Below are 12,722 nucleotides of genomic sequence, written 5' to 3'. Positions count from 1 at the left end.
GATAAAACAAACACGTTCACAAGAAAAATTGTATACCATAACAATTTTGAATCTGTGGTGACAATGACATTATTTCTTGGGGAAAAACAGGAAAAATGAAAGAGTATTCATCTCATAAAAAGAGCACGTGTGAGAAATTTGCAAAGAGAGACCATGAGTGCATTGTCATCCATTGTTAAAGAGATGTAAATATTTTAAGTGTTTTGTCCCTCCACATGTATATAAAATAATCTTAACCATGTAAAAAGATAAAACGTCTGCAAATATCTTCTGCCAGTGAGTTATGATTTGATATATTTTGTTTAATAATAAAAATAGCTGCACAAATTGATTTTATTCATTATGACACATGTTCTTTGGATAAACATGATCAATTCAATATAAATTTATATGATAGCTTTTTGGCCTTATTTAGAGTTATTATTTTAATTTTATACCATTATTCTAATTACAAAAAATACCATGTGCATTATTTGTAGCAACTAACAGTAATACATTTTTTTTCTTCATAGGCTACACCCGAGTCTTTTTGTAACTACAATGGTACTATTCAATATGGACACCATGGAGATCGAGCCCCGCCCAGCATTTTTGAACCAAACTACCAAATTGGATGAAATTGCAATGGACAAAAATTTCTTTTGGCTTTTGTGTTCACTTTTGTCATCTGTTGTTTGGGTTGTTTATATCACATATTATAATTCAAGAGTAATTGGTTATTTCATCACACGACTCTTGAATCGCTTTATCACAGATGGATACATGCATGTGGGTATGTAAAACATAATTTGTTATAATGTAACTGATAAGTGAGACACATATTTACTCATTTTGAATAGATGTATTATGTTTCTAATGAAACAAAAATATGTGAATATAAATTAGTGTGTTCCTTTGTGGGCTTGTATTTTATTATTTTTAGAGATTTAACAGATTAAATAATAGTTTTTCGACAATATTACTGCTCACCATCATTGAGTTGCAGAGAGGCACTGTGAAAAGACTTAAAAAGCTGAGCTTTTGGCTAAAGCCTGCGTCAGAAAGGAAAGCAGCCGGCCCCCTTTCCCCCCATACACACACACACACACACACACACACACACACACACACACACATATATTCACATTTGCAGAAGTAAGTGCACCTCGCACCCATGTGACCGCTAGCTCTGGAGGCCTGCCTGAAGCTGATGCCATTACATTTCCTCTTCCCTTGGGAGAATTTGTCCTCTGAATTTTCAGATGCTTCTGAAACTTTGAATTGCTAAAACAACATGGAGCTACTATACCTGCAGCTTCCCAGCTGCACGTGCAGTGCACTCTTTCCCATACCACTGTTTACACTTTATACACTGTCTGCCCTTCTTCCCTGTACACTTGATCACATTGTATATGCCAGCTGGCATAAACCCAGAAAGTTCCTTCACTTTGGTTAAACATTGTTGTTGATCGTTGGGGTGGTAGATAATGGAGTGGCTGTCAAGTGGGCAGATGGCTGGCTGTCCACCAATGTTGGATGTAGGTAATGCTGACACCCACTCTGATGCTGCTGATTACACTGAAACAACTGTTCTGGCTAATTGCCCATCCTATGTTGCGTACATGTTGTTGAAAAAACTAAGTATGGTCAACTCAGTGGTACCATTCAGGCAGATTGGGTTCTTTGTTGATAGGATTTCGAAAGGATTGTTAGGTAGGTACAGCAGAGCATATGCGAAGTCCAGAGCCAAAGTCTTTGTCATTGTAGCTGGTAGCTGAAAAATCAATCCCAAGATGTCACATTGAGTCCCTTTTAACAGCCTCCCACAATTAAGTAATTCCAATCATTCTGTTCGCCCTGAGTGCCTTTGCTTGAAGCAGATTGTGACAGCTTCTACTGAGTCATACACTGAGTACACCTAGTGAGCTCCTACTTTCTGAAAATATAAATGGGCAGCAAGGATGTTCTTTGGTCATTACCCACATATCCTGAGGAATAGTTCCATTTAGCATGTACCAATGACAGTTTGTACCACCATGAAGGAGCATACTGTAACCTGCACCTTGTGGCATCGACCCAGCTCTTCATCTTTAATCAACACCTGAGTCTTCCTATACTCTCCTTTACTCTCATATGTACTACAGATTTCCATAAAGTCCCTTGTTCCGCATTTCACGATATATGGGTGTGCCACATAATATTCATATTTGCTGTTCTTACCTACTATTCCAATCGATCTCTTCTCTGCGCTGGCCTTCCTCTTGATCTTTCATGTATATGACAAGCCTCATGCAGGCAGGCTGTGTGGGTACCACTTGCTCACCTTGTCATGCCACTTTTTCTGTCTTACTCCCTTCTTCCTTTTTTGGTACTGAGACCAGTAGTGGTGGTAAAGCTTCGGGCATGCCCTGAAAGGGTCAGATATGTCCAACTTGGGCAACGGTTGTATGAGTAAGGAGTTGTAACTTCGCATTTTCCAGCAAGATCATCTCAGTCACTTAGCACAGAGTTTACACAAATTTGTTTAGTTTTTCTCTTTGGTTTGTAAGTGCTCATCAACATCACCCATTGTCCTTCACGGTATTAGGTTAATTGCCATTGTCTTTTCCTGTTCATTCCTGCATTGCGTTGTCCCATTTAGTGCTGCTGTTCTAGGGCCTTTGTGTTCACCTTTTGCACTTGGTGCTATACTATGGTAAAGTTTTCACAAGTTCTGCACTGATCCACTGTTTTCCCCCACTCTGGGTTTCACTATTTCAGATGGTGATGGCATCTTCCATCCATACGCCATTTTGTAATGTGATAAATCTGTATTGAGTTCTGCACTTCAGAATTATATGCTGCCCCTACTATGTAGGTAATAGCATTATGATGATTGTTGACATACTGACACAACATCGTCCCTCTCATCCTGAAAACCTTTTCCATTCTGTCATTTGCTTGTAGGTGTAATGCACTTTTTCTTATTTTGATTTTGTAGCAAAGTTGCTTTATCAGTTCTAACTGGAAGTCAGTACCTTGATCTGTAATCACCATCCATGAGGTACCAAACTTTAATAAACAGTTATTGCTTGCTTGTGCCAATGGCTTGCTGTTTTGGAATAGCCATGATTTCTACAAAGTGTGAAGAGTAATCTATTAGCATTAACACAATGATTCCCTCCAGACGTCTCCCCAAAAGGACATAAGATGTCCAAACCAATCATTTCAAATGGTTTTCTGTCTTTGGTAACCTCCGCAACAGAATAAGCTGATGACTTAATTTAGCTTGATGTGTGCATGGTACAGAGTTCCTTGTGCTCTGCTCTACATCTTGCATTCGTGTCTGCCTCCAATATTTTTTCTCTACGCATTATTTTATTCTGTCCCTTTAGAAACTCCGTGCACTGCTAATACATGATTCACTTCGTAAAGTAACTGTACCTGTTTTAACATTTCATTTCACAAAGTAACTGATACCATAATATTATTTGTTTACATAACACTGTTGTGCACAATTATGTAAGGTTGCATAACAAGTAGCTTTCAGCCTGAGTCAGCTGCTTGTGCCTTCTGCTGTTCAAAAGAGGTGAAACACACACAGTTTATCACACATTCTTTCTGACTCAGGCTATCACCATTTCCGTGTGATTTGCCAAATCACTGAATCACCTCAAAATCAAAATCAGTGAGTTTTAGTGCAAAATATATTAACTGACTCCATGGATCTTTTAATCATAGTAACCATCTCAAAGTTGCTGATTTATTATGACCTAGAATTTTCTCCCGTACAAATAACTTTGAAAATATGGTATGCCTTATATGAGACTCAGCATCTCCTTCTCTTTTGCAGAGTAATTATTTTCTGCTCTGTCCAACTGTTGTGAGGAAAAGGTGACCAAGCACAAAGCCAAGAATGCTTCCTCAGTTTTATATATTATTCAGTACTTCCACACTATATGTCACCCTGCTGATGATTGTAGTGGATGGGCAGCATGTTTCGTGCTGAGACAGTGAGGGATGTTGGTGGGTGGCACCCTCGCTGGTGTGAGTCAAGTGTCAGGTCTGCAGTGCATCGAGGCTGGGGAGCTGGCCTAGCAAGCATCGTCTGCAGCCTGAGGCAGCTGGGAGGAAGCCTGTAGGCTTGTGCCCGACACAGGCCCCTGTAAGACTGGGGGGGGGGGATCCTGTTCAAAGCCTGGTGAGGCTGTGGCTAATTCTCCTAACCATTGACCGTTGACTTTCATGGAGACTGCACCGGTCGGATGCATGGTGCTGAAAAGATGCTGCTACAAGATGAGCCCTTCAGGCAGGTGTTTTATCACAGGAGCTAGACCCCTGTTGCATAATCGGCTGTGAAAACACTACGGGTGCTGCACTGCACAGCAGTCCACTCTATCACTGATGATAGAATGCTGCAGTGCAGGGTACTGCGTCAGCACTGTTGTAGTGCCCAGTTGCAGAATTACATCAGTGGTTGACCTGTATATCCCTAGTTAGATTGTGAAGGCCTGCATGAAACTGATGCCACAGCAACACATAACTCTCTAGTAAATGCTGTCACAATTTTTTGTACTATGTTTAAAGTTTTTTCATTGATATTCATTCAATATTATTTAGGAACTGAGGGAATATAAAATTTTAAAATGGAATTCTTTATCTTTATTTGATGTAGTAATTATGTTATGTCTCACTCAGAAAGTCATTGGGTAAGTGTCAGATTACAAATCCATGGGTGCATGGTAGAATTGCTGCTGGTTCTGGACTCTTCTTTTTTTTCTGTCACCACTTCTTTTCTCTTTGTTAGTGTTTTACATATGTGAAACACACTGAGTTGGACTGTAGATTAGAATGCATGTTAGACTGTGAAGATTTTGTTCCACTTGTGAAGACTATCTGCATGTCTTCCACGGTCTGTTTAGATACAGTTAAGGGTAGAGCAAATTTCAAGTGGTCAGATTCAAGGGGTTTCTCCTGCTTGCAGGTCAGTTTTGAACATTGCGGAGGATGGTTTTGTTGTCAATGGCGTTTCTATATATGGATGGCACTGAATTCGGTATCAGTAAAGAAGAATGTGATGTCTTAACCTTAATCTTATTTGTTGCTCAGGAAATATGTCATTCAATATAGGAAGGTCAGGGCTATAAGCAGTTGTCTGGTATTCGCATAGTAGTGTGTCAGCTGACAATCCCCGACTAATGCCACAAAGGTTATGGATAATGTTATTTCTGCTCATGAATTAGAAGATCTTACATGATCCCAAGCTCCGAGGGGCTCGGCATTCATTTGCTTGGTACGGGCTTTTCCCGGGGTTCCTGATCTGGGGACTGGTAAGCGCTGCCTGTCGCCGTAAGCTCTGGGCATGTTTCAGCGACCACTGTGTGGCACGGCGGTGGAACATTGTGTGTCTCAGGGAATGGGGATCTTGGCTTGACCGCCCAGATTGCAAGTATGGAATAAACCTTTCTAAAAACCCCTCAATCTCAAGGTGTGCTGCGTGCTGATGAGATGCATGGCTGTTGAGGTGGAACAGTCGTTAGTGGGCACCCTCTGAGGAACCTGCCCAACCTCAGTTGTATAAGGCTTACTCAGGCACGCAGGGCTCTGTCTGGAATTGACCCTTACTTCCCTAGCTGCTTGTGGGACCGAAATGGCTCCTCTGAAATCCTCTTTTCCTCGTCCCAGCAGAAAGGGTGCGCCGCTGGAATGTTCTAACACCCAGTCTATTAAGAGAGTTCGTGTAGTCAGTCCCCTTGACTCCGGCGCTTCTTTGACAAGTCCAGTCTTTAGTAACAGAATGCATTCTGGTAATCAGAATGTGTTTCTGATAGTGAAATGGAAGGAGGGTAGTTTCGAGAAGGTTTCTTCCTTCTATATACAAAAGGGTTTGGAGGGAATCTGTGGCTCCTTAAAATTGGTGAAGCGCTTGCGCAATGGGACCTTGCTAGTGGAAACTTCCAATTCCCAGCAGGCAGCTAACCTCCAAACTGCTAAATGCCTTTGGGAATATGCCAGAGACACTGAACTGCACAGAACTGAATTATAGCAAAGGTGTTTTGACTTGCCAGGATCTAGTTGACGTTCCCAAGGAGGAACTGCAATGTGAGCGGGCTCTGGAAGATATAATTGATGTACAACATATCGTGAAGAGGGTTGATGACAATCTTATCAAATTTGACTCTTTTTATTCTGACCTTCAGTAGCACAAAACTTCCTGAGCATGTTAAGGCTGGCTTCCTTCGCCTTAGTGTGAGACCTTATTTCTCGACCCCAATGCGCTGTTTTAAATGCCAGCGTTTTGGGCATAACACCTTAGGGTGTAAAGGCGAAGCAACTTGTGGCAACTGCGCTAAGGCTGCTCATGAAGGAGTTGGTTGCTCATCTCCAGCCAACTGTATCAATTGCTCTGGAAACCACCCTGTTTGGAGTAGGAACTGCTGAATATTTTTAGAGGAACACATAGACCAGGAAATAAAAACAACCAAGCATATCCCCTATGGTGAAGCCAAAATGATCTACAAGTCAATGCAGCCTCACACATTTGCTACATCTTTTGCATCACTGGTTCAGAAGCCTACTCCAAAAGCAGATGCCTCCACGCAGACAGAGGTGGTGAGTGTTGGTACTAACACCTGCTGATCTCAGTGCACTTGCAAGGCAGCCAGTGTTTCAGAGCCTGTAGCCCTTACTTGAACGGCAGACAAAGGTACAGTGGTGAACGTGGGCCAGCCTCTGGCACCTCCAACAGCTGAGGCTGTTCAGAAGCCCAGTATGGCCATTATCACTCCCACGTTGGCTCCACCAAAGCCCAACAAACCACAATAAGCTCCTATAAAGCAGCAACAGCAGGTTAAATCATGTGGTAAACTGTCTGACGCTTTTGATGTCGTTTTACATGATGCTTCATCTGACTCTTCCCCAGAGCTGATTGAGTGTGACGTATGTGTGGGGTCATCATCTCGCCCCACGACTGTCCCTCCACCTGCTGCAGTCTCCCCACCCCGTTGGAGAGACAAGATGAAGGTGCTACCCTCATCATAGATGGCTCCCATACTTCAGTGGAACTTGGAGGGGTTCAGGACGCATGAGGAGGAACTTCGTCTATTCTCTCAGTGTAGACCACTGTGTCTGTGTCTCCAGGAGACTTATTTCTATCCATCATACTCCCCTGAGGTACGAGGCTATACACTCCACAAAAAGGACGACCTGCATGGAGAGATAGCTAGAGGAGGAGTGGGTATTTCTGTTAGGATGGACTACAATTCCTCGCCTCTCTCACTTACGATGACCTTAAAAGCTGTTGCTGTATCCGTGCATGTGCGACATCCATTGACTATATGTTCCCTTTACTTGCCCCCACATGATGTACTTGATGAAGAGGCCCTCACCCACCTTCTCACACAGCTCCCCCAGCCATTCATCATCTGTGTGATTTTAATGCCCACAATGTGCTTTGGAGCTCTGCAATTACCTGTCCCAGCAGTAGAGAAATAGTGGTAGAGCAATTGAGAGGCTTCTCCTGTCATCCTATGCCTACTTGCTCAATGTGGGACAGAGCACTCACTTCTGCACAGCGATTGGGTTGTTCTCTGCCATTGATCTCTCACTTTGCTCTCCAGCTCTTGCCCCCAGTGCTCAATGGGAAGTGGTTGCTGACTTGCACTGAAGTGATCACTTCCCGATCTGGAGTCACCTGCCAGAGGGCGTGGGCCTCGAAAGGAAACCGCCATGATGGGTGCTCAGTAGGGATGACTGGACACTTTATAGCCAGTTGGCCCAGTTTGAACACTGTGCCAGTGTTGAAGCATGGGTGGATCATATTACCAAAATGGTTCACCATGCCGCTGCAGCTTCCATTCCACAGGCCACCAGGAAAGGCAATCCATCCCTTGATGGAGTGCTGAATGCTGCTCTGCAATCAGGACCAGGCATGTGGCTCTGCATAGGTTCCGGTGTCGGCCAACTACTGAGTATCTTGCAGCCTTTCAGGTGGTGAAGGCAAAATGTCGCCGAATTATTCGAGAGAGCGAGAAGAAGTCATGGCAACAGTTCCTGAACACCATTAATCATTCACCAACAGTTCCATTGTGTGGGAGACCATCAGGAGAATTTCTGGGAGAGGAAGGAGGTGCCCCATGGCTGCTGTAATGAATAACAGCACTCTCCACATGGATCCACGAGACATTGCCCAGACTATGGCAGCGTATTTTGTCATGGTTACTGCAACAGCTAGTCAGGATCCGGGTTTCTGGCGCCATAGAGCAGTTGCTGAGAGGTGTAGTCTGGACTTCCAGTCCATCTCAATGAAGTTTACAACTTCCCATTTTCCATGTGGGAGCTGAATTCTGCAGTGTCTGCAGCTTGTGACACATCTCCTGTTAATGACAGGATCCATTACAGTATGCTACGGCACCTTATAAGGCACAACAAAGAAATTCTCCTCGCACTTTTTAATGCCATTTGGGCGTCAGGCCACTTTGCTGACTTGTGACGTGAGGCAGTTTTAATTCCTCTTTTAAAACCTGGGAAAGACCGCACTTGCCCAAGTAGGTACCATAGTGTTGCCCTCACTAGTTGCATGGGAAAGTCCTTGGAGTGGATGGTCAACCACTGCCTTGTCTGCATGTTTGAATCCCGGCAACTCCCCTTAGTCGCTTTCAGTGTGGGTTCAGGAGGTTTCGTTCCACCTTTGATAACCTTGCCCTCCTGGAGGCGGCTATACCACAAGCTTTTGTACACCGTCATCGTCTTCTAGATGTATTTTTTGACATCGAGAGGGCCTACGATACTACTTTGAGGCATCTCATTCTGGAGCAGCTTCACGGATGGGGTTTTCGTGGTTGTCTTCCTCTTTTTATTCAGTCTTTCCTCTCGCCACGATATTTTAGATACAGAATTAGTGACATCCTGTCTGATCACTTTGAGCAGGAGAACGGTGTCCCTCAAGGTGGCGTTTTAAGTGTGACTGTGTTTTCCATAGCTATTAATAGCATTACGTCCATAGTGAAAAGTCCTGTCCAGTGTTCCTTGTTTGTGGATGATTTCTCTGTTTTGCTCTTCTTTAAGCCAGTTGCAACTTACTCTTAGACGTTTGGATGAATGGGTGCAGAAGAGTGGTTTTAAGTTTTCCACTGATAAGTCTGAGTGTGTTCTTTTTCACCGTTCTTGTTCAATTTTAACCTTTCCTGAGTTGAGGATGAGGGACACTGTCCTTGCTTTTGAAGACACAGTGAGATTTCTGGGCCCAATTTTTGACTTGAAGCTTACATGGTTACCTCATTATAGAGACCTGAAACAACGGCCACTTAAGACTTTAAGTATTTTAAAATGTCTTAGCCACAGTACATGGGGAGCAGACAGGACTTGTCTGCTCCTGTTTTACAGGGCATTTGTGTGATCTTGGCTCGATTATGGGTGCACGGTGTGTGGGTCTACAAGGCCTTCTTTTTTAAAGATGTTGGACGTTGTGCACTATGAAGGGATTAGGTTGCCCACTGGGGCATTCAGAACTAGCCCCATACCAAGCCTCTGTGCAGAGGCTGGTGAACCGCCACTTCATATGTGGCGATGGCTACTTACGGTGTGCCAGATGTGTCAAACTGTGTACACACCATACACACCTGCATACCATACCGTTGCTCATCCTCCTCTGGCACGGAGTTTTCATAACTGGCAACAAGCAACAAGGCCCTTTGGGATTTGCACACAGGATTGCCTCTCTGCAATGGATGTGGCTGGTCTTCATGTTTTCTGCTGCAGTTGGACCAGATTTCCAGGTTGGCTCCTCCAGAGACCTAGACTTATTTTAGATTTGACTAATTTTAAGAAAGATAGTACACCAGATTTTACATTCCAATCTCTGTTTTTTAACATTTTAGATATGCATCCCAGTTTTACCATCGTTTACACTGATGGCTCCAAACAAGAGAATTTTCTTGGCTGTTCTGTAGTGTTTGCTGATCCTGTTACCAGTATTCGCCTCCCTGATGAATAAACCGTTTTTGCAGCGGAGCTCCACGCGCCCTGAAGCCACTGGAGCAGATGAATCGTATTGGGGGCAATTGGTTTCTCATCTGCTCAGATTCTCTTAGTGCCTTACAATCATTGCAGAATCTGTACCCAACTGAGGAGACGGTCCAGCTGATATATGACCAACTGCACTTGCTCCAACGGCGGGGTAAGCAGTCGTTATTCTGCTGGGTGCCAGGTCATGTCGGAATATGTGGCAATGAACAGGCTGGTCGGGCTGCAAAGGAGGCCTACAGAGAACAGGATGTGGTCCAGTGTCCAATTTCCTTGCAGTCTGTTATTTCTGCACTCCACAAGAAGTGCATGGAGTTGTGGGAGGAAGAATGGCTGGCGGTGACGGCCAGTAAACTGCGGTTGGTGAAGTCAACAACTCGGCTATGGCGTTCCTCCTGCTGGTTGCTCAGGTGGGAAGAAGTGACCTTCATGCGTCTTCGGATTGGGCACTGTCCTCTCACACATAGCTTTCTATTACAGCAGGAGGATCCCCCATTTTGTTATGCTTGTGGTGTGCACATCTCTGTCCGCCACATTTTAACAGACTGCATTTTATACCATGATGTAAGGGTAGCAGCACAAATTAATGGGGATCTGCCCTGTATTTTAGCTAATGATGAGACAAGTGTATCTAGGCTTTTAAAGTTTTGTAATGTGTCCGGACTCTGGCCTAAACTTTTAGGCTGGAGATTTTAGTACATTGCAGAGTGACTGGCTCCTCTCATTTTTCCTTGTGGCCAGCCAGCCACTTCCTTCACACTATGTTGTTTTAGCTCCTTCTCCCACTTTCTTCCTGTGTTGTCCATGTTGTACGGTGATGGCATGCTTTGTCCCATGCTTCGGTGTGGGTAGGCACATATTTTTCCAGCCTTGTTACCTGTGTTTTACATTCTGTTGTATCTTCCTGTTCTGAGTATTTTCTTGACACCCGTCTCAATCTGTTATTGAGAGGGCGCCGAAGGCCTTGCTGTCGTGCGCCCATACCAACCTCTCCATCCATCCATCCCATCCATCCATCCATCACAAGGTCGCAAGATATTCTGGATGCATGTTATGATGAAGTTTGTCTCGATCCAAATAGACATCAAGGGCTCTCTCTGCCAGTCCATCAGAGAAATGAAAACATACAAATTCTGTTGTATTTGAATTAGGTTATAACCACCATTTATGGAAGTACTGGCAGAAAATTATTAGATATCCAAGGCAAATCTCTAATTACAGGGAACATGAATCCTAGAAGAGAAGAGATTGATAACACACACATACATATATATTAAAGTATTATAATGAGGTTTCTGAAACAGAAAGGTGTTTAAATTGCAGTGCAAAACAGTTGATAATGCAGCTTTGTATTTGATTTTGTAACAAGAAGTAGTGTAATTAGAGCCTACTCTTTTTCATTTCTCCTTATTTTAGTGTTTTACTAGAGTGACCCGCAAATTAAGGAAACAGTAGTCTTTCATGCAACAATTTTATTGTGATAGTGTACACTGCTTCTACTTTAACGATAAATTTTGAGAATCAATGTAGTTAATTTGGTTTTTCTACCACATATAAACTGTTTATTATTTTGTTTCATTATTTCTAGCACTATTTCACATTCACTTGCAAACTAATTTGTTGTTAAGTGAACTCCAGAACAATTTTCTTTGTATAATAAGGATATTGGAGATACTAATTTCATTATGATGATGACTGACTAATTTAGGGATTGTGGTGTTGTGGCAGGTTTTTATTTTTATTTTGCAAGCTTTTGTTGATTTTCTGCATACAGTGTAATGTTTCTGTATTTTTTTAGGATCATTTACCTGTAATGCTTTGGCTGGAAAAATAATGTTCAGAGACATTGTTTACATAACACACGATTATACTGTAAGAGTCCAAGATGGCTGGCTTATATTCCGCTGGTGGAGATCATATGTGCCAAAAGATGTATCTGAAGGTATGCTATAATTTCTTATTTTTAATGCTTACAATGATATGATGATTAGAGATACAGTATTTCATAATTATTGTGTTATATGTGTGATTAACAGAACTGAAGTGAACTGAAGTTCTCTATGCCATAACAGCAGGCTGCAGTGCTTTTTGGTTCAAAAGATGTAATCAGTGTTGTTTGTCCAATCAGTGGCATTGCCAATTTTCTCTGCAGTTCCTTCCTCAACACTTTTCTTCAGTTCTGTTCCAACTTCATCCTATCTTACTGAATCTTTTGTACACATTCATGGTTGTCTTTATCACTCACACCTTCACAACTTTTAATAAAAAGAAAAGTAATCTTTTCAGCTACTCCTTTTTTTCATATACCTACGAATATAAACCTGTGCTCAGGTACTGAATCTGCTTGAAAGAAATTTCTTATTTCTTGTTACTGCTTTTTACACTAATAATATTGCAATAATGTGACTGTTTTCCCAGTACTGGGTGACACTCTTGACATGACTGTAGCATATTTCATTGAGCAAGTAAGTTTATAAACTGTATTTTATTTCATCATCAGTTCCATGAAACTCTTCTGTGCCAAAGAATGTACTTTGTGATCTGCTGATTCAGGGAAGTTATCACTAAAAAGAGGAAAATGCTCCTTTGTTACGATGGAGCTTGGTATCAGCCGATAAAACTGCTTGCCTGTTTTGTATTCTCTGCTAGTCCTGTGACCTTTGCAAGGAGTTCTATGTTAAATGAACGCACAGCACAAACTAACTGGAATGTAGTGTGATACCAAAAATAATTGCTTCAGA

The 12,722-nt window shown here is 42.6% G+C and overlaps 1 protein-coding gene across 1 annotated transcript in view; it reads left to right on the top strand.

Moving 5' to 3' along the window:
- LOC126457180 (transmembrane protein KIAA1109) overlaps positions 1 to 12,722 on the top strand; it is a 507,473-nt gene that overhangs the window by 27,033 nt on the left and 467,718 nt on the right. Inside the window, exons 2-3 of the mRNA XM_050093265.1 lie at positions 513 to 772; positions 11,780 to 11,923. Coding sequence (XP_049949222.1) covers positions 541 to 772; positions 11,780 to 11,923 — 376 coding nt within the window. The 5' untranslated portion in view covers positions 513 to 540. The remainder of the gene's footprint in view (positions 1 to 512; positions 773 to 11,779; positions 11,924 to 12,722) is intronic.

This window comes from Schistocerca serialis, chromosome 2 (assembly GCF_023864345.2).
Source record: "Schistocerca serialis cubense isolate TAMUIC-IGC-003099 chromosome 2, iqSchSeri2.2, whole genome shotgun sequence".
In the NCBI taxonomy this organism is placed as follows: domain Eukaryota; kingdom Metazoa; phylum Arthropoda; class Insecta; order Orthoptera; family Acrididae; genus Schistocerca; species Schistocerca serialis.
The sequence above is the reverse complement of the archived record's forward strand: the minus strand, read 5'-3'. Positions and strand labels throughout refer to the sequence as shown.